The sequence below is a fragment of the Stenella coeruleoalba genome, assembly GCF_951394435.1.
Source record: "Stenella coeruleoalba genome assembly, chromosome: 15".
Classification (NCBI taxonomy): Eukaryota; Metazoa; Chordata; class Mammalia; order Artiodactyla; family Delphinidae; genus Stenella; species Stenella coeruleoalba.
Genome location: NC_137161.1, coordinates 29,458,948 through 29,481,581, shown reverse-complemented (window position 1 = coordinate 29,481,581; position 22,634 = coordinate 29,458,948). Strand labels below are relative to the sequence as shown.

Here is a 22,634-nt window from a genome sequence, read left to right as displayed (position 1 = left end):
TTCAAAGCCTTGTGACCCCACTGCCCCCTTGCTTGACCACAGGGTCTTTGGGGGTACATGTCCCCTTTCCTGTAGCATTTAACCCAAAGTCCATTTGGGGGCACGCAGCCCTGGGCCCTTTGAGAGCAGGAAGCTGGGCCCCAGTGGCTGGTCTCCAAATCTTCATCCCCAAGGTGCAGAGTGAGGCCTTGCCCCATAACCTGGCCGTCCCCTTGTGGGGCCAAGGCCCCAGGCCTTGGCTACTCCACCCTCACTCATGCTCCCTCTGCCTTCGCCCTCCAGCCCCAGGGGCAGGCAGAAAGGAGGGCCACTCAGAAGTAGTCCTGAAGGTAGAAGAAGTAGGGAAACCAAATCACCAAGAGGAGCAGCTGCTCTGTGCCCGGAGTACTCCATCTCCAGGCGGCTGCGTCTGGGTCCTGGAGCTGAAAGGCTCCCCCATCCCCTCGTCAGCCCTGCTTCCTCCCGTGGGTCTCCAGCCTGAGGCCGCTCAGTTGCTGGGTGCTTTTCCATTCCCCAAGAAATGGTCCTCTGCTGCCTGGGTTGCTGTAAGGAGGTCTGCAGACAAAGAGACCTGCCCCTGGAGGGACCCCCCCGCCCCCCCGCCAGGCTGCCGGGCTGCCAGGCTGCTGCTCACCTGCGGTCTGCAGTATTGTGATGCTGGGCTGGCTGCCTGTGTGCTGGCCACTGGGGCAGGGACGGGGCTGCTGGTGTGCTGGGCCCTCCCGCGGAGCTGCCCTCTCCCCTCTCCAGCCACACCGGCCTGCTTGGCCTCTCAGTCCACTTACACAGGCAGGATCTTTCCTTCCAGTTCTAGGTTGGAAGGGGCGTGGCTGGATGGGGAATTGGCCAGTAGAGTGGCTTTTTAAAGTAAATAAAAATAACTCAGGGGCTTCACTGGTGGCGCAGTGGTTGAGAGTCCGCCTGCCGATGCAGGGGACACGGGTTCGTGCCCCGGTCCAGGAGGATCCCACGTGCCGCGGAGCGGCTGGGCCTGTGAGCCATGGCCGCTGAGCCTGTGCGTCCGGAGCCTGTGCTCCGCAGCGGGAGAGGCCACGGCAGTGAGAGGCCCGCGTACCGCAAAAAAACAAAAAACAAACTCAGTTCCTCAGTCACACCAGCCACATTTGAAGTACTGAATAGTCACATGTGCTAGTGGCTACCCTGTTGGACAGCACAGATACAGAACATTCCACCATCAAAGAAAGTTCTATTGGCCCTTGGTGTTCCCTTTACCGCTTAGGAACCTGTCTCCCGGGAAGTAGGGAAACACCCCTACACGGGGGTGGAGCTTGTAACGGAGAGCAGGACAGTGGGGTAGAGTAATCAGATGCGCCAGCACCTTGCCGGCCCCCACCCCCACCCGGCAGAGGCCGTGTCCACAGCCTCCTCCCTGCTGTAATGCACTCCCTCCCTTACAAAGAGATGCCTTGGCCCAGAGGGTGACAAGATCTCCCGAGTGGCACAGGGAGGAGGTGAGGAGGAAGGAGGAAGAGGCAGCCATGTGGCAGTTGGCAGGTTTTTTCCACCAAGGTTTGCATCAGTAACAAGGTAATGCTACCCATAGCCATACTACTGAGAGATGACCACTCAAACATGGCTCTCCTGGCTCTTTTCCCTTCCAATAATTTTTTATAAGGAAAAAGAGGCACGTGTATATACTGTGTGGTTCTGTTGCCTGCTATTTCCCTTAACATTATTTAATGGACATTTGCTGTCATTACACACTATTCTTATTATAAAGATCTTTTTGAAGAACAAGCCAGAATAACTAGAAAAAATCTGAAAATGAACAGTTTGATTTGGGGGTGGGGAAAACTAACCCATGAATACACAGACAGAGCAATGAAAAAAATTTTAAAATCCAGTAACAGACCCAACTGCATAAGGAAATTGGGGCGGCGGGGGGGCGGGGACCTCTCAGCAAGTGGTGCTGGAGTCACTGGAAGAAGGAAACCATCTAAGAACTAGAAGAAAATGGAAAATGAGGAAATTCTTGTAAAGCTGGAAGTGAGAAAACCTTTCCTGATTTCAGAATCCACATATAGTTAGGGGAAAGATTGATAAAGTTGACTACATAAAAAATTAAAACAAAAAAACCCTCTTACATAGAAAAAGAAAGCCACCATTAGCAAAGTAAAAACACAAATTACAAACTAGGAAAATACAATATGTAAGTTGTATTACAATGGTTAATATTCCAATATATAGCTTCTAAAAATAAAGACACACAAAGAAATGCAAATGGCCTTTTAAGCATGTCAAAAGATGCTCAACCTTGCTCATAAATACGATGAAATAAAAATACGCCTGAAATACCATTTCTTGTTTAGCAGATGGGCACAAATCTCAAAATTTGGCCACAATCTGCTGATGAGGCTGTGGGAATGCAAGGAGTACACCCTCTGTGGAGGTGAATATCTAGCAAAGTTACATATGCATGATCCCTCTGACCCAGCCATCCCACCTATAGGATTCTAGCCCAAAGATTCTTCGGCAAAAAATGAAGAGAACGATTCCAACCCTACCAACAGGCAGCCTGAGCAGCCAGGGCTGGTCTGGGGGGCTTAGAGCCACATCACCCCCTGTGGAGTGGCCAGCTGTGTCCAGAAGATGGGCCCAGGAACAAGTGGTTTGCACACACATGATTTTGCATGAAATATCAAGGAGATTATAGAGAATTTGAAGCCCATCCAGGTATGAAAAACAACAACAACAAAAAAAACCTTTGCATTCAGAAGTCTTTCAGGTGGTCCAGTGGTTAAGAATCTTTCTTGCAATGCAGGGGATGCCGGTTCAATCCCTGGTCGGGGAACTAAGATCCCACATGCCAAGGGGCAACTAAGCCCACACGCCAGAACTATAGAAGCCCGAGCACCACAACTAAGACCTGATGCAGCCGAAAAAAACAAATAAAAATAAATAAATAAGTCTTTTAGAAAGTTTCTATATATTGAGCATGCCATCCTGGGAATTGTGCTAAGCACTTCATACATATTATCTCATTTAATCCTCACAACTCTCAGTAGAAGGAGTAAGCTGAGGCCCAGCTCCATGAAGAGCTCATCTGACTGACTCCAAGGCCACCAACTTAACCCCTGAGACTCTCTGAAGGTAGTAGAGGCTGGCAAAGATCAGGCGCAGGTCCCCTCTACAGGGGTGGCCTGGATGTTGTCACCACAGAGCCGCTAAGGATCCCTCCTTTGAACGGGAGCCTAGTGCAGGGAACAGGGTACTGCCAGCACTGATCTGGTGGGAAACCACCCAACTCCACGACCTACTAGAACCTTTCCACCTGGGCCCAAGTCCATCATGAGACCCAGATCTAAAGGCACAAACAATTCTATGGAATAACAACTCATGACCAAGCTACAGCACAGCTTTTGAAAATTCAAAAATATTATACCTCTAGGCACAAAAAATAAAAGAATTCCCCTTCCCCCACCACCGCCAATAAAGACTCAGCAGCATTAACTTCCTGTAAATGTATACATCTTCTGGTTGAAATGAAAATGGAAAAGTACCTGTCATGTACAGTTACTGAAAGAGGTGAGTGTGGGAAGGAGCAAGGAGACAGGTGGAAGAGTGGCTCAGGAATGGTCTCTGGCAGGCTGTGGCCAATGGCAGTGGGTGCTAGGATCCCGAGATGTGGTTGCCATGGTACAGACAGCAGCTCCAGTTGTGTGATGTATGTGGCTGAGGGAGAAAGAGAAAGAGAAACTGGGTGATGGGGAAACAATAGCTAATGAGCTCTATGTGGTCCTGGGGGGGTGGGCAGGCATAAGGGATGGACAGACTGGGGGACAGTCCCAGGAAAATATCAGGAAGCAGAGGTAGGTGTAGGGAGGAAGGGGGGCTGCTGACACCCTCTAAGGTGGTAAGAAGAACTGGGTTTGAAAAGAGAGCATCTAGAGAATGAGGGTCAGGGAGGCAGAGACACAGCCTAGCCTCCGCCTCCCATGATTCCTCATACTCTTCCCTTGGGCCCAGGGCCCAGACATCACCTGTGACTCAGCTGATGAAATGCAACCTCATGGCTCATTAATTAGGAAGCCTGTAATTAGCCCGTCTCAGAAACCAGGATCCCCCAGAGAGAGCCCCTCTCACCTGCCTTCCTCTCCCCCCCACCCCAAGAATGAGATCAGGCTTGAGGGGATCTGGCCCCTGGGAATGAGGAGGGGAGGGGAGCATGAACACCGGGGGTAAATGAGATGCCGAGGCATGCGTTTATGCACCAGGCGGCCTTGGCAGATTGACCTTCTGTAATGAGATGGCGGAAATGATGGTAAGTGCCTCAGCCCCTGAAAGTTTCCTCAACTCAAGAAACCTGTGGGCAGGCTTGAGCGGCCTGGGTGGACCTGTTCAAGCTTGGTCTAAGGCCTGCAAAGCTGTGGCCCACATGTCTCAGTCATGGAGTGATCTGGAGCAAAAATACAGATTCAGCTGCCAAAACGCAGTTTCACATGATATGTGATGTCTGTCAGCAACTCTTCTTCAAATTCCCCCTTTATCCTCCCATCTACCTCCTGCAGTCCTTTTGTGCCCCTGCTCCCATACCTATTTTTCCAGTGCTCCCTGGAAACATCTATTCCAAACCTCAGTCTTCATCCTTTCCTCCTGACTTCATGCCACTGGGATGATTTCAAATGATTGGTTGCCAATTATTCAGCACTCCTCCCACCCAAAGGGGCACTTTGTTCCTTCTCTTGACCCTGGACAGGCTTGTGGCTACTTCGACCAATGGAGTGTGGCAGCAGTGACCCTATGAGATTTCTGAGGCTGCCAGTCTGCTTAGTTTGCTGGAACACTCACTCTTGAAGCCTTGAGCCACCAAGCAAGAAGTCCAACTATCCCAAGGCCACCAGGCTGTGAGAAGCCACACAGCGAGGCCACAGGCAGGCAGGCACTCCAGTTGGCAGTCCCAGCTGGGCCCAGCCTCTGAGTCATCTCAGCCCAGGTGCCCAGGCATGTGCATGAAGAAGTCTCCAGATGATTCCAGCCCCAAGCCAGTTACTCTTTCCAGCAAGGACGCCACACATTGTGGGGCAGAGAAAAGGTGTCCTTGCTGTGCCCTGTTGGGGCTCCTGACCTTCAGAATCCATGAGCATAAAGAATGGTCGTTGTCTAGAGCACTGCATTGTGGGTGGTTTGTTACACAGCAGTAGTAACTGGAACAACCACAAAATCCTAGACAAATGCTGCAGAGGGGGCTGGGGAAGGAGGGGGAGAACCTGGGAGCTCAAAACCAGAATCCTCTTAGCAGAGAGGGGAGGGGAAAATCTAAAAATATTCCTATGCTAATATTTTGTACCTGACCGTGGGCAGCCAGCACAGACAGAGGATCCTAATGCTTCCAGGCTGGCCAGCACACTGACTTGGCCATTTACTAAAGAGCCAGTGAGAGGCCCGATGCAGGGTCCTGGGAACACAAAGATGAAAGAAACACTGTCTAGTGGGGCAGGGAGACGGGGAAACACATGATTAAGGGATGTCTAGGTACAGTACTACATCAACCTGCAAGGAGAGTCAAGTCTGCTAAGGTCAGGGATGGGGGCAAGAAAGATGGGACTCTGGTACTGATCTCAGTGGATTTTGTGGGGAGGCATCCGCTGACTCTTCATAATAGCATCCTGATTTTCTTTTAAGGTACTACCCTTTCTCCATTGGCTACAGACTGAGGGAGCTTTAAGGAATGGACATATGACTCTCAAGAACATGAGGGGCAGGTAGGATTCTTCAGGAAGGGGCAGAAGGCAGTGAAATGGGTCTTCACACTCTGGTTTGGACCCTGGTGTCCTATGACAGGCGAGGAGGAAGCAGCTGAGTCGTTGGAGCCATGTGCCTACTGAGGGCAGGGCTCTGGCAGACTCAAGGACCATTAATGTCTAAGACCAGACAAGAAAAGCCCTTAGAGGGCCTTCTCTGGCTCTCCTCAGGGTGAGACCAGGGGACATGCCCACACAGAATCTGTGCACTGAGGGTTGTGGCCTGGAACTTGCTGCCTAACTTTCCCATGACTGTATCTATGGCTGGAAGAGTCCTCTTCCATGGGTCTATGGCCCAGGTGGACTGCCCCTCAGCTGTGCAAATGTGCCTACGTGGCGGGAAGGGGAGGCAATTTGTGAGGTGCACAGGCAGAACCCGGAATGTCCACCAGTGTGCCTGTCCCTGGGATGTGGGACAGAACAAAGCTATAGGGAGAGACCAGCCCCCGAGGCTGCCAAGTTCTGCTGCAGACCTCCAAATCTGAACATGGACTTCAGGTCATCATGAACATATATTTTTCAAGGTAGGAGGACAGAACACGTTTCATTTTACATTTTGTTAGCTTGACTTACAACTTTTATATATTTAGTCATATTTTACCCCAGGTCCTAAAAAAGGTGGAGCTGATACTTAAAAAAAAAAAAATTTATTATGGAAAATTCCACACACATACAAAAATACAGATTAGTATAATCAACTCTCATGTACCCATCACCCAGTTTCAACAACTCTCAATTCATGGCTAGTCTTATTTCTTCTTTACTTACCCTCACCCAATTCACCCCTCTCATGTTATTTTGAAGCAAGTTAGGGTGGCATCAGATTAACACACTTAGGACATGATTTGTAGGAGCTCCTGGAGTTCTGTCTTCCAAAAAAACAGCAAATCACAACCTGGGATAGCCCATCAAAGCCTTGAAAGGTGCAGGGGTGGGGACCCCTCTCCCTCAGGGTGCTCTGGTGTTGGGGTCCTGCCCCTGCTCCTTGCTGGCTGTGGCACTTCAGGAAATTGCTTAACCCTTTTAAGCCTCAGTTTCCACAGCAATAAAATGGTGATAAACGTATCTTCTGACATTGTTACACAGCTTATAGTGTAGTGCTGGGAACACACTGTCAGCTTGCAGTAACTGTTAGCTGTTCCCCATCACCCCTGTTTAGGCATTTTCCCTGTTTAGTGTAGAAGATGGACAGATAAGTTTCTCCTCCCTGAGAAAGGAGAGGCTCGGAGGAGGGCACCCATTTTGTGACTGCCTCCCTTGCCATGAGGAGGGACACCCAGACATGAAGAAGGTGCCAGAGGCAGTAAGGAATTCCCAGGTGACTTCCCTGGACCCCAGGCCAAGCATAGGACCATCAACCTCCAACCCCGAATTCTAAATAAGTTATAAATGTCCTGGTGGTTTAGTCACTGTTAGTGGGTTTCCAGGCAATGGAGTGGTAAAGAACACAGACTCTGGGGACTGTGTTTCAATCCCAGGTCTGCTGTTTATTACCTGGGCCTCCTGGGGCAACTTCTCGGTCCCCCAGTTTCCTGTCTACAAATGGAGATAAAAATGACTTCCTCCTTCCTAGGGTTTTATGCGGATTCAAGGAGGAAAGGTTTGTAAAAGGCTGAGAACAGTACTGCCAGGTACCCAGGGCTATGGAAGTCTCTGTTGTTGTCCGGGGTTCAACAGGCCTGTTCTTCCTGTGTTATGTCCCGCCCCCCGCCCCCATGCTTAGATCCTCTTCCTTCACACCTTTGCAGCACAAGTTCTTTATCCTGCCAGCTGCGCCCTCCCTGCCCCCTCTTCCCGGAGCTCCCCACTCAGCCTTCACTCTCCAAACTACAGGCACCGAAGGTGTTCCGGAGAGGCGGACCTGCCCTGTGCCGTTGCCCCGCTGCCCACGCCCCGCGTGGCCACCCTGCGCGCTTTTCTCCGCCGGGAGCGCGGGGCTGGGGCCGGGCCGGGCTGGGCCAGGGTGTCAGATGGCGCAGCGAGATTCCTCCTGGGAGCCCCAGCCGGTGGGCCGTGCGCCCCGGCAGCGCCGCCCGCTTTGTGCTCGACCCCGTCGGGTCCCCCAGGCCCACGAAGCTTCCTGACTGCGCTTCTGCTCCCCTCGGCCCGCGGCATTTCTGGCCAGTCCTCTGGCTGAAGCGTGAGAGAAGCGCATGTGGCCCTCCGCTGGCTCTTCCCAGACGACCAAAGGGGGCCACCTCGATCGCCCCCTCTCATGGGCGATCCCTGGTTGAGGAACTAAGATCCTGCAAGCCACAAAGACAACTACCCTGGTGTAGGCCTTGGAGCGGGAGCCCACAGTCCCCAGATGTGAATCCACCCACCTGGCTGCTGTACAGGCTTTTAATACAGAAAAAAGCCTGTCAAAAATATTTTTTCCTAGGTTATGTTGCTTTTTACTTAGGTTATTTTTGCAGGTAAGACTTTTTATGATGACCTCTCATTTCTGATTTCTTTTAAGCTTAATGTAACCCTCTTTAGAGATCTCATATTCACATTCAGCTCCCTCCCGCCTGATGAAGAAGGGAAAGCTTTTTTATTTTTTCCTTACTGCTGGTGCAGACCCAAGGCAGTTTCATGCTAAGGCCCAGCATTTTTCTTATGTTTGTTGCCCCTGCTCAACGCGCCCTCTTCAATTCATTCAGTCAGCAGTTCTTGGGCTCTCACAACGTTTGCTCACTTTCGTTCCTCTGCATAGTTCACAGAGCATTTGTGTGACCACACTGCTGAAGGTCCTTGAGTCAGACTAATAGGAAGCAGATGAGATGAGACGCTAGCAGACCTGTTTGAGAATGAGGCCACCCCCTTCGGAGGGTAGCAGAGATGTCATTATAGTACAAGCACTGGGTTGACCCTGAGAAAAAAAGGAATAAGAAACAGGAGTGGGGGGCAGTTGTTACCTGTTCTCAGAAAAGAGGGTCTAAGGGTAAGGAAGTATTTAAAGAACATTCTGAGACTTGGAGTTTAATCTGGAGGCTTGCAACTCTTTGTTATGTAAAGATTTCTGAAAATTCTAACCCCTTATAGCACCTTCAGATCTGATTCCCTTAAGACCTCAGTGAGATAGGACATGGGGTCAGTACATCAAGCAACCTTGGGAACAGGTGTGACTCGCTCAAGGTCACACAGTAACTCCCTGGAGAGCTGAGGCTGGTACCCAGGGCTCCCCTCCCTCCCTTCCTCCTTTCCATAATTTATTGAAAACTCACTGTGTGGCAAGCACTGTACCAGGAGTGGGGTTACAGTACGGAACACAAAGGATGGAGTCCTTTCTGCCCTGAGGCTTTCATTCTAGAGGGGGTACAGTCATACATACAAAATAATAATAATAATAAACAAACAAATGAACTGCAAGTTGTAGTAGGTGCTATTAAACCCATCAACATAGACCCAACTTAAAAAATAACTGAGCTAAGTGTGAGGTATGCTCCACGTGGGTGCTCAGGGAAGGCTCCTCTTGGGAGATGACACTTTAAAGCAACAAGGTGAACCCCAGGGATAGGTGAGGGCAGGCAAGCCTTTTAGGACAAGGAGACAGCAGGCTCTGAAATTCCAAAGCAGGGATGGAAAGAAGCAGATAGTTTGATATAGATTTTAGAGGTAGGACTAACAAAGGGTGAGGCGAAGCAATGGATCAGGGTGAGTCCCAGGTTCTGGGAGGACCAGCTGGCTGGATGGTGGTATGATTGCAGGGCTGGAGAACCCTGGGAGAGAACAGGGGAGCAGCTAAGAATCAGGAGTTGACCATGCTAAGTTGGAAAGGCCTATTGAATATCCAAGGGGAGTTGTCACTGGACACTTGGGGGAGAGGCCCAGGATGGAGGTATGAATTTGAGAATCATTAGTTTGTAGAAAGTACATAAAATTATGGGGTTAGAAGCAGTCACCTAAGAAGAGAAGAGAAGGGACACAGGACTGAGTCCTGGGATACTCCAACATTTAGAAGTCAAGGTCAAAGAGGTAGAGCCAGAAAAGGAGACTGAGAAAGAACATCCAGTGTGGTGGATTTTTTTTTTTTGGCAATTTATTTATTTATTTTTTGCAGTATACGGGCCTCTCACTGTTGTGGCCTCTCCCACTGCGGAGCACAGTCTCCGGACGCACAGGCCCAGCAGCCACGGCTCACGTGCCCAGCCGCTACGCAGCATGTGGGATCCTCCTGGACCGGGGCACGAACCCGCGTCCCCTGCATCGGCAGGCGGACTCCCAACCACTGCGCCACCAGGGGAGCCCCAGTGTGGTGGATTTTAAAAGTATATATTTAAAAAGGACAAGTGCAGAATTCTCTAGCTATCCAGTGGTTAGAACTCGGCAATTTCACTGCTGGGACCCAGGTTCAATCCCTGGTTGAGGAACTAAGATCCTGCAAGCCACAAGACATGGCAAAAAAAAAAAAACAAGACAACTGCTCAACCATGTTGAATGCTACTAAGGGATAATGTAAAATGAGGACATGGACATGACCACCAAATTTGGTAATACAGAGGTAGTTTATGACCTTGATAACAGGAGTTTCAGTGGACTGGTTTGGGCAGAAGCCTGAGTGGAGTGAGTTGAAGAGTAAATGTTGACTTCTGGATAAAAATGGCAGTTGGACAACAATGAAAAACAAAGGTGATCACTAACTCCAGGGAACACAAAAAGTTGTTCAGTGATGGAAAGCTCATCATAATATACCATATGGTTTAGCTTGGAGGTTTAGCTTGCAGTCTAATTCGTAATAGTGACCTAACCATTATGACATTATTATATCAAGAAAATGGTGTGGGAGGGTACTGTGAGGGGTGGTGGGGAAGGACTGGTAAAAGAGTTAATCCTCTCTTTCTAAGTGACACTGAATCAAGATCATGAGCTAAGTTGTAGAAGATGTAAGGGTGGCAAAGGTGTGAAAAAGTAGTTTTGGAAAGAGAACATATAAGGGAAGTGAAGAAGGGGTGGGGGTGTCCTCAGGGTCCATGTGACCTGTGAGGTGTTATAGTGGAAATGCAGCCAGTCAGCACAGTAACGGGATTTTTTCCAGCCAGTGTGGGCTCCAAGAAGGTGGTATTGGGAGAAGCAGGCCCTCTGGTATCTGTGTGGAGGTGGGATTTGGGATCTTCAAAGGGCCCTGGTATGGGAGGCAAGTCTTAGAATGGTGATTCAGGTAGACACGGCTAGTCAGGACACAGCTTGTACCAGAGCTTGAGCCCTTCATTTCCTGTAGCTCCTTCAGTTTTCAGTTGGTAACTCAGACCAAAAGTACAGAGAGGGCAAGGTGCTGGGCCAAGGCACAGCTGGCCTAAGCCAGGCCTCTGGCCGCCCCTCTCAGTCTGCCCCACAACGCAGAGTCTCAGGAGGGCAATGTCCAGACCAAGTTTATTTCTAGGCCATGAACAGAATGAAAAAGTTTATCCTGCATTAACTCAGGAAGCTACTCTCTCTGGAAGAACTCTCTTAAGGTCTTATTAAGAATAATGGCATTAATGATACTACAATACTATTAATTAACTTTACAATGGTGCAGGCACTTTTTCAAATCTCTCCTGCATTACATTATCTCAGTTCTCATGACAACCTGGTGATGTGGGTGCAAATATCTTCCCCACTTCACACTGGAGAGAAATGAGGCACAGAGAGGTCAAGTGATCTACCCGAGTCATGATGTTTTGAGGAACAGAGGCCAGATTTCAACAGGCTGCTGGGCTCCAGCATCCTCACAGCCCCCCACCTCTGGGACCTGGGACCCTGCACTGCACTGGCAGCACTCTGGAGAGGAGGCTGAGAGTCTGGGGGTTGGGTGAGCTGGGGGCTGTGCAGCGCCTGAGAGGTTCAGGGTGGCTAGCTTGGATTCAAGGACCAGAGGGCCACTCAGGCGGCCGAGGGAGGGAGACTTCCATCCCTTAAACCTACCAGCCTGGGGTCATAAACCAAAAGCTGCTTCTCAGGCTGGGCCCATCTGGCTGTGGCTCTGGCCCTCCCTGAGCCTCAAAGCCCCCTGAGGCCCCAGACCTGAGCTGGTACCTGCTCTGGTCCCCACATACTAGTGTCCTGGTCAGGGTAGGAATTGGGGCAAACTGGCTGTCAGTTTACCCCCCAACCTTTGAGCCTTACTGGGTCCGGATTTCCTCATTCCCCCATAGATGCTCCCCTCACCCCATGCTCCTGCCTGGAAGGAGAGTGATGGGGACATGCCAAGAAGCTATCCCCAAGGTCCCCAGTCCCTGAGTCTTTGGACCCTGGTGTGGGTGTGAGTGGGGGGGGGGGGTGGGAGCATCCCCAGCTCCCCCCGGGAACCTGCCTCACCCACCAAGTGGGAATGACCCCCTGACCCCATGTTGGTCTCTTGCCTCCATTACACGGGGCTGCAGGCAGCACTTTCTGTCCTAGTGCAGCCGGTACAAAGGCCTCTGTCTGCACCACCTCGAGTGTGTGCCGTTCTTGGTCACTTGTCCTCTCACAGGACTAATGCTCCTGATGGGGCCCTGCATACCAACTGTCCCCTGCTCATCACTCCTGGGCTGGGGCCTGACCTGCTCCTTACACAGCAGCCCCTCGGGTCACCCTTGCCCCCTCCTCTGGGGTCTGTGTTGGGGGACAGGGCCTGTTGACCCCCAGCCTCTTCTGGGCACCAGAAAGCTTGGAGACAGTCTCCAGGTGACCGCCCCCCCCGACACGTCTGTCTCTCCCTGAGTCCAGAGAGTCACAATTACAGTCACAGCAGCTCCTGTCACACCGCAGCCACACCGCTGCCAATGACAGCCCAGAGGCTGGCACCCCTCCCCCATCATCCCCTGCACAGGCCCACGTGCGTCCCCAGATGCCTGAATCACTGCTGACGACTGGGACCTGGCGGCCATGGGCTCCTGGGGAGCCACTGGGGAGGGGGGTGGTGGCCACGTCACCTCAGAGGGAACACCTGCAGACATAAATAGGCAGCCAGCGAAGGCAGCACAGCACAGTCCACAGAGCAGCACTGCAGACTGTGCCCACCTGTGCCAGGATGCCCGACGCCACGCTGCCTGCCTGCTTCCTCGGCCTGCTGGCCTTCACCTCCGCTTGCTACTTCCAGAACTGCCCAAGGGGCGGCAAGAGGGCCATGTCCGACCTGGAGCTGAGACAGGTATGACCGTGGCCCATCTCAGGGTTACTGGGCCGGGGCAGAGGCCCAGGGATGGCATCACAGTGCAGGGGCTAGGAAGGGAAGTCGTGGGAGAGGCAGGCTTTAGGGGAAGTGCCCAACAGAAGAAGGGAGGCTTGGCATGGGCAAACAGAGGGGACCAGGCTGTCGGGCGGGCTAGGACGGGCCGTAGGACTTCCTGAACATTGTCTCCATCCAGAGAAGGGATGCAGGAAAGAGAGGTTTCCCCAGTAACTGGACTCTGTGCTGGATCAGGGAGAACTGGATGGCAAGGCCTCCTCTGTGCCCATGGCGGCCTCTCCTCCAGGACTAGCTGGAGCTTCGGAGGCTCTGTCTTCTCCAGCACTTGAGGCCTTCCCTGTTCAACTCCTGGCCTCTCCTAGCCATGGGCCCCAGCCCCCCACCCCCCAGAAGCTGGCCATTGCCCTGAGCTTGCCTGAGTGGGAGGTGCCACCCAAGTATCCTGTAAGGAAGTTCTGCTGGGTACCTAGCCCAATTCTTTCATGCTGCTTGTCCAGTGATTCCCTCTTATTCCACCTTCAGCAGAGCTAAAGGAAATCCAATAACCATGCTCAATTCTGTCAAGGCCACAGGTGACCAGTTTTGAGCTGCGGAACAAACTAGGGTGGGTAGGTGGACAGCCCCCACAAACAACCCCTCCCTCTGCTTGGCAGCTTTGGAAGCTGGAGTCACCTAGGTGCCTCATGCCCTCCTCTAGGGCTCATGTCCCTGCCACCCACAGGGTCAGTCCATAGGTGAGTGAGCAGAGGTCAGGGCCCAAGTGAGGCCCACTGGCTTGAGGGGCAGGGTAAGGCCAGAGAGGGAACAGGACATGTGAAGAAGGGCCTGAGTGTATTCTGGAGCGGGGCAGGGACCCTCCCTGCACGGGGTGGGGTGGGTGTGGAGAGGGGGTGCATGCTAGAGATGGAACTGGAGCAACGCGGGCAGAGGAGGAAGGTCTGCATTAAGGGGAGGGTAGTGGGCAGCTGAGAGAGGGGTGCACACCAGGAGGCCCCAAAGGTGAGAAGGAAGGTCTCTCCCATGCAGCCCCTGAGGGACCCCTCCCTCAACGAAGGGGGAGGATGCTGAGGGCTGTCATTGAGAGCTGTTCCTTAGTCACCTGAAAACCAAGGCAGCCGAGTAGCTTTTGAGTCCCCTCCTTCGACCGCTTCTGGGGGCCAAAGAGCGCCAGGGAGACCCCCGAACCTCCGGCGCTCCTCTGCCCTGTCCTCCCCCACCCGGCTCAGCCCCCCGCCCCGCAGGCTCTCCCTCCCGGGCCCGGGCCCCTCCCCGCCCCCGGCTCACCCCCGCCCTCCCGCCAGTGTCTCCCCTGCGGCCCCGGGGGCAAAGGCCGCTGCTTCGGGCCCAGCATCTGCTGCGGGGACGAGCTGGGCTGCCTCGTGGGCACGGCCGAGGCGCTGCGCTGCCAGGAGGAGAACTACCTGCCTTCGCCCTGCCAGTCGGGCCAGAAGCCGTGCGGGAGCGGGGGCCGCTGCGCCGCCGCCGGCATCTGCTGCAACGACGGTGAGCGGCCTGGGCGGCGGGGGGTCGGGGGGGTGGCGCTGGGTCCTGGCCGGGGCGGGGGCCGGGCCAACCTGGGTCTGGTGGGGGCGGGGCCTGGGCAGCTTGCTGCGCCCCCGCGCCGCGCGCTCAGCCCATGCTGCCCGCAGAGAGCTGCGTGACGGAGCCCGAGTGCCGGGAGGGCGCCAGCTTCCCTCGACGCGCCCGGGCGAGCGACCTGAGCAACGCGACCCTGCTGGACGGGCCGAGCGGGGCCTTGCTGCTGCGGCTGGTGCAGCTGGCGGGGGCGCCGGAGCCCGCTGAGCCCGCCCAGCCCGGCGTCTACTGAGGCGCCCCCACCCCACCCCCCGCCCTCGCAGCACGAAAAATAAACGGTCTTAAAGGCATTGGCTAGCGTGCGTCTCCGTCTCTGGGGGTGGAGAGGGGAGAGGACAGGAGGATGGGGGACCAGTTCCCGGACCCTAAGTCGTGAGCAAATCCACCCCAGAAAAGGGACAGATCCTGTCGGGAAGCGATCTTGGGCCAGCACGATTCTAGATAGAACTACTGACAGGGCGACCTGCGGGCGGGGAGGGGAAGGGCCACTGTCCAGGCCGCGGAGAGGCTGGGTTGGGGATCTGGCAGAGGGATGGAAATAAAGGCAGAGATGGGGAAAGACATGGGTGGACAAGATAGCAAGAGACAGAGGGACAGCAGAACGATGGAGAGAGAGAGAGAGAAACATTGAGAGTCACGGAGAGAAGAGTGAGAGAGAGAGGCAAGGGGATGCACCAAGGGTGACCGCAGTTCTCGTCCCCGTTTACATCCTGGGAAGCTGAGGCACAAACAGCTTCAGGAATTCCCAGCCTATCTCATCCAAGGCTGTGCTTTATGTGCCCGTGTGGAGGGGACATCACCCCAGACCCAGCAGAGAGGGGGGCCAGGTACTGTCGGTCCAGGAGGAGACTAAGCATCCCCATTCGGGCCACTCAGCCAGCATGAGAGACAGAGCCCACGGAAACCCTAGGTACATACCCCTCCCCCCCAAAACAGCCACACCAACCACACACACAGCCAGACAAACAGACAAGAAAAAAATTGTTTGGGACATGCCCGGTGATCTTTGCCCACAGTCAGAGATACAGACCCTGAGACACACATTGGGAAGCAGAGACACACCCAGGGAAATGCAGACCCAGCTGACTGGACCATAGACAGGCACATGTACACACACACACACACACACACACACACACACACACACACTCACATTAGGACCTTCCAGCCTTGACAATGCAGCTTCAGGGTAGAAGTCTGCTAGCATTTGGCAGATCCTTTTCTATGGCCCTCTGTCCCTCTTTGTCCCCTCTATCCCATCCACCCCTTTATCCCCTTTCCCCTCACTGGTTTCTTTTCCCCTGTCCACCCCCTGACCTCTCGTTCCTCTTGCTTCTCCTTATCCCTCTTCATCCCTTCCTTGCCTCTTCTGTCCCAAATTTCCCCTCCGTTACCTCCCATCCTTCTCTCTCTACCCCCTCTCTTCTCTGCATCCTCTCCTTGGGATTTCTTGCTCCAGGTCTTGGGACCACAGGGGCTGCATCTCCTCTGGAATCCTCCCACACTTGGAGGCCAGGAGGGAGCGCAGGCAGAGAGAAGTCACTCTGAGCCCTGACCCCAACACCCTGCCTTGGGGCGGAGCCTAGTGACTCAGTCTCAGTCAGCCGCAAGCTCTCTTCTGGTCTTAGAGCTCTGCTCTGCCATCATCCTGACCCAGCTCAGTGTCCAGCGTGATTAAGTCTGGCCGGGGCAGGGCCCACACTGGCTTCTCTCCCTGCCATGGCCTCCCGCCTCTACCCTAGTGTGGCACACTCAGGACCAGTCCCCAGGTCTGGGAGGACCTGGGGCAGGACCAGACCTAATAGGAATTTAGTAACCCATCCAGACAGAGGGCGGTGGGAAGAGGCAGCTTGGTTTTTAAAAAAGGATCATATGCTCAACGTCGCTAATTATTACAGACAAGCAAATCAAAACTGCAGTGAGGTATCACCTCACACCAGTCAGAATGGCCATCATCAAAAGACCTACAAATAATAAATGCTGGAGAGGGTGTGGAGAAAAGGGAACCCTCCTACACTGTTGGTGGGAATATAAATTGGTGCAGCCACTATGGAGAACAGTATGGAGAGATTCCTTAAAAAACTAAAAATAGGGCTTCCTGGGTTGCACAGTGGTTAAGAATCTGCCTACAAATGCAGGAGAAATGGGTTCCAGTCCTGGTCCAGGAAGATCCCACATGCTGTGGAGCAACTAAGCCCGTGAGCCACAACTACTGAGCTTGCGCTCTAGACCCTGCAAGCCACAACTACTGAACCCCGCGTGCCTAGAACCCGTGCTCCGCAACAAGAGAAGCCATCGTAGGACTTCCCTAGTGGCGCAGGGGTTAAGAATCTGCCTGCCAATGCAGGGGACACGGGTTCCAGTCCTGGTCCGGGAAGATCTCTCAGGCCGCGGAGCAACTAAGCCCGTGCGCCACAATTACTGAGCCCACGTGCCACAACTACTGAAGCCTGTGCTCCTAGAGCTCGTGCTCTGCAACAAGAAAAGCCACCACAATGAGAAGCCCGCACACCACAATGAAGAGTAGCTCCCATTCACCGCAACTAAAGCCCGCGCGCAGCAATGAAGACTCAACACAGCCAAAAATAAAATAAATAAATTTTTAAAAATCTCTTTAAAAAACAAAAACAAGAGAAGCCATCGCAATGAGAAGCCCGTGCACTGCAATGAAGAGTAGCCCCTACTCGCCGCAACTAAAGAAAGCCCGCGTGCAACAATGAAGACCCACCGCAGTGCCCACCCCAAAAAAACAAAAAAAAAACCTAAAAATAGAGTTGCCATATGATCCAGCAACCCCACTCCTGGGCATGTATCCAGAAAAGACAAAACCTATAATTCGAAAAAGATACATGCACCCCAATGTTCATAGCAGCACTATTCACAATCACCAAGACATGTAAGCAACCTAAGTGTCCATCGACAGATGAATGAAAAAGATGTGGTATATACATATACAATGGAATATTACTCAGCCATAAGAAAGAATGAAATAATGCCATTTGCAGCAATATGGATGGACCTAGAGACTATCATTCTAAGTGAAGTAAGTCAGACAAACACAACTATCATTTGATACCACATACATGGAATCTAAAAAAGTGATACAAATGAACTTATTTACAAAACAGAAGCAGACTCACAGACATAGAAAGCAATCTTATGTTTACCAAAGGGGAAGGAGGGGGGATAAATTAGGAGTTTGGGATTAAAATATACACAGTACTATATATAAAATAGGTAAACAACAAAGACCTGCTGTTGCACAGGGAACTATATTCAATATCTTGTAATGAACTATAGTGAAAAAGAATCTGAAAAAGAATGTATAGAAAAGAAAAAGAAAAAAGAGAATATATATATTCGTATATATGTATAACTGAATCACTTTGTTGTACACCAAAAACTAACACAACATTGTAAATCAACTATACTTCAATTAAAAAAATGGATCATAGACTTAAATATAAAATCTAAAATTATAAAACTTACTTTTTAAAAAATTTATTTATTATTATTTATTTATTTTGGCTGCGCTGGGTCTTCACTGTGGCGCACCGGCTTCTCTAGTTGCGGCATGCACACTCTAGAGCACGCCGGGCTCAGTAGTTGAGGCATGTGGGCTTAGTTGTGGTACATGGGATCTTAGTTCCCGACCAGGAATTGAACCCAGGCCCCTTGAATTGGGAGAACAGAGTCTTAATCACTGGACCACCAGGGAAGTCCCTAAAATTATAAAACTTCTTGAAGAAAATATAGGGGAAATTCTTTAGGACCTCAAGTTATACAAAAGTTTCCTAGCTCTGACACCAAAAGCAAGATCCATAAAAGAAGAAATTTGATACATTTGGAATTCACCAAAATTAAAAACTTCTGCTCATTTTATTTAATTAATTAATTTATTTATTTTGGTTCATGATATATCATATTTAAGACAATATATAATGTTGTCTTATATAATATATATATATATGTTAAGACATATATATAATATATATATAATATATAATGTTAAGACAATACAGCGGAATGACGATTTGGTTGTGTACAACTGGAACAATTTTGCCCACTAAATATATTTTAAAAAGTCTTCAATCAAAGAATAGACATCTGCTTTAAGAATACTGATGGCTGGATTATTGGACATGTCACTAATTTGTCTGTCAGAAATATTCATACATTATCCATGAATGTGTAATCGTATTACCTTGCAGAAATTTTGAAGTTTTGTCTTTCATACATGAAATAACTGAATCCTTGGAAGACACGATGAGCATGTGTTAGCTTCAGTCCCAGGAGTGGCTTAGAACCTGGAAAGTCTGCCTCTTAGAGAGTCCAGATCTGACCTGAGCTTGCTGTACCTCCAGAGGAAGTGCTCCTGTACAAGGAACAAGTGCACTGACCCCCAGCCCCATTTTCATTCCAATGTCACCATCCTCCAACCAGATTGGGGGAAGGACAGCTAACCATGCAAATAAATGTCTAAGGGGGTGTGAGAAGCAATGGGACCGTCCCACAAGACTGGGGAGTGTGAGGAGGTACAATTGTGGGGACAACACTTTATCACAATCAGGTACACAGGACAGGAACAGGACAGTTTTCAAAGCTTTCTTTATATGAAAACAGAACATTCTGAAGTTCTTACCATACTTTGTTAGAGTACTACCCCAAAGGTACCCTGAGTCTAATCCTTGTGACCCATGAAATTCTATTATGTGGGAAAAGATACTTTACACATGGAACGAAGTTAAGGATCTTGAGATGGAAAATGGCTCTGGAGTATCCGGGCGGTCCCTCCATGCAATCTCAGTGTTCTTATGAGAGAGAAAGAGGCAGAGGGAGGCTGGACTGTAAGAGTGTGGACGTGGTCATAAGAGCAGGAGAGAGCTTCTGCTCTTTAAAGTACACTGTTAAGAGAATGCAAAGACAAGCCACAGACTGGGAGAAAAGATTCACAAATCACACAACTTATAAAGGACTTATACCCAGAATATATAAAGACTGCCCTCTCAAAACTCAATAATAAGAAAATGACTCAACTTTTAAAATGGCTAAACAATTTAAGCAGGTACTTTACCACATAAGATACATAGATGGCAAATAAACACATGTAAAGATGTTCAGCATCATTAGTCATTAGGGAAAGGCAAATTAAAGCCATAGTGAGAAACCACTTCAATGTCTTAAGAAAAAGGGGGGCGCTGAGAATATCATGTGCTGACAGGGATATGGAGCAATCGTAACCCTCATATATTGTGGATGTGGATACAAAATCATTCACCCACTCTGGAAAACTGTTCTATAGCTTCTTGTAAAGTTAAACTTACAATTACCATTTAACCCACCAGTCCCATTAACAGGTAGTGATCCAAGTGAAATGAATATCTATATTCACACAAAAAGCTGTATGTGAATGTTTATAGTGGCTCTATTGTAATCACCAAAAGTTTATAAGTTTTAAACAGATTAGAATTTGGACTATGATCCATTTTGAGTTAATTTTTGTATAGGGTACAAGTTGTGCATTGAAGTTCACTGTTTGCATCTGGATATTCATTTGTTCCAGCTCTATTTGTTTGTTTTAATTATTTTTCTTTTCCTTCTTTCATTTTTTTTTTTGGCCATGGGGCTTGCAGGATCTTAGTTCCCCGACTAGGGATTGAACCTGGGCCCTTGGCAGTGAAAGCATGGAGTCCTAACCACTGGACCGCCAGGGAATTCCCTCCAGCTCTATTTGTTGTAATGACTATTCTTTCTCTATTCAATTGTCTTTGTAACTTTCTCAAAAATCATTTGACCATACACACGTAAGTCTATTTCTGGCCTCTCTGATCTGTTGCATTGATCAATAGGCCTATCTTTTCTCCACTCCCACCCTGTCCTGAGTGTGGTAGCTTTACAGTAAGTCTGGAAATTAGGTAGTGAGACTCTTTCAACTTTCTTCTTCAAAACTGATTTAGCTATTTTAGTTCCTTTGCAATTCGTACCAAAAAAATCCTTCTGGGAATTTGATTGGCACTGTGTAGTAATAGAATTGTAGCTACATTTTCCAGCTTCATTTGCACTGTGTGTCCATATGACCATGTTTTTGTCAATAAAATGTGAGTGAAAGGAATAGTGAACTTGGAGTCTTAACGACAGTGTGAGCCTCCTCCACACTCTTTCCCTTCCCACCCAGTGGAATCCACAACGTCCTGGTCTCAAATATGCAGGCAGAGATGAGGCCTAGGGGATGACAGAACTATATGAGAGAAGAAACCTGGGTCCCTAAGTGACAAAGTGGAACAGAGCTGAGGATGTTCACTGAGGACTGATAGGACAGAGGGAATTAAACAGTGACCTTCTCTACCTCCCTAAGTTCTCCTTACGGTTTGGGTGTTTTTATAATGGCAGCCTAACTTTAACTAACTATAACCCCTGAATTCTGAAACAATTAAAAAATGAAATAAAAGAATGTGACATTTGGAGGCCAGAAGACTACCTTTATTATTGATAGAACTGATATTAAACAATGCAATTTGGACCTGCTGGCAAGGAGGCGTCACAAAGCTGAGTAACAAGCTAGAGCTGTTTACTGTCCCAGACACAAGGAGCTGGAACTTCATAGGGCTTACCGCTGAGCTCCTGCATTTGCACTGTGACAGCACATGCTTCCTGGGATGGCAGCCTCATCCCAAGAGGGATCAGAGAGGAAGGGGTGGCATTATACCTGCTCCTTTCCTCTCACCCTGCCCCGCAAGTCAGCTACTCCCTGGGAGGAGTGTTATCTCAGGGAAACCCCTCTACATGGAAGAAAATATCGGGAAAGGGAAAAAATATTTCTGACCTCTGCCCCATGGACAATCACCTCTTATGACGCTGGGAAAAACTTCTGGTATAATTTCAAACCATTCCAGATTTAAAAACTAAACTACACGAAATTTAGTAGGTATGGAAGCAGGGCAAACTTATTGTCCACATAGACCCTACAGAAAACTGAAATTGCTGTCCTTCAGGGTTGTACTGGAGGAGCTGGATAGTACAGAGTGACATAAAAATAAATCACAGCAATAAATGCTCAGTGATGCAGTCAATGATTACAGCTTTCAGACTGGAATGCTGTGTCCTAAAGCTTCTCACAGCTGTGAAGAGCTCATCTCTGAGGTTGCCCACAGTGTTCTGGTATGCACACATATGAATTTTTATTTTACAAATTAGTATTATTTCATAATGTACAGATACTACTCACATCTTTTTTAACAAAGTAATTCACATCTTTTTTTAACAAAGTAAATTTGGGGCATCTCTTCATATCAGAATATTTACCTCTACCACAATCTTTTTGGTTTTTTAGTTTTTATTAAGAGAAATTTCAAATATACAAAAAAGTAGAGCCACTAAACAAAGACCCCTTGGGTACCTACCCCCTCCTTCACTCCCACAATTATCAACACATGATCCTTCTTTCATCTCTACCTCCACTCCCTCCTCCCACCCCCAAGTCATCCCAGTAGTCATCCCATGTCATCTGTAAACGTTCCAGTGTGCATCTCAAATGAGAGGAACTTTTGTTAAAGACATGACCACAGACTGTTACCACACACATGCAAGCCCCAAGCCAAAACTCAACAATATATATTATCATCAAATATATACTGTTCAAATTTCCCCAGGTGTCCCATGAATACATTCTTTGTGATTCATTGATATCTGAGTCCATCTTTTCTTTAGGTACAAAAAAGACTATTGATCCTCATGGTGCTTTGACCATCTTATTTTCCTGAATGTCCTGTAGAGATTGGCTTCCAATCTCTTTTTACTGTATTTGATATAAGCAGATATAATCATGAGATGACCTTATTGTGTATATGTCACCCAGTGTAGCCTGACATGTTTAGCTACATATTAAAATAGTGTTATTTTGTACTAAATTACTTTCCTTTTCTCTACTTTATATTACTGCTAGGACTAATTATATGTTTTTGAAATTGTGTGTGGGTGGGCATGTTATCTAGGAATTTCATTCCCAGGTAGTTAAATGGGTTCACAAAGTACTAGTTATACAAAGCAGGGGTTGGGAACCACCACCCTGCACAAGCCCCAAGCACTTTGGTAGTTTGAAGGAGTCATTCCAAGGAGGACAAAGGCCATGGGTCTGAGCG

The 22,634-nt window shown here is 49.7% G+C and overlaps 1 protein-coding gene across 1 annotated transcript; it reads left to right on the top strand.

The window, feature by feature from the left end:
* Window positions 1-12,681: 12,681 nt before the first annotated feature.
* Window positions 12,682-14,728, top strand: AVP (arginine vasopressin; the record flags this gene model as incomplete). Its single annotated transcript, XM_079944401.1, has 3 exons — window positions 12,682-12,861; window positions 14,202-14,403; window positions 14,550-14,728. Exons 1-3 carry the CDS (start codon window positions 12,742-12,744, stop codon window positions 14,726-14,728), a joined length of 501 nt encoding a protein of 166 aa, XP_079800527.1. The 5' UTR covers window positions 12,682-12,741.
* Between the last annotated feature and the right edge of the window lie 7,906 nt (window positions 14,729-22,634).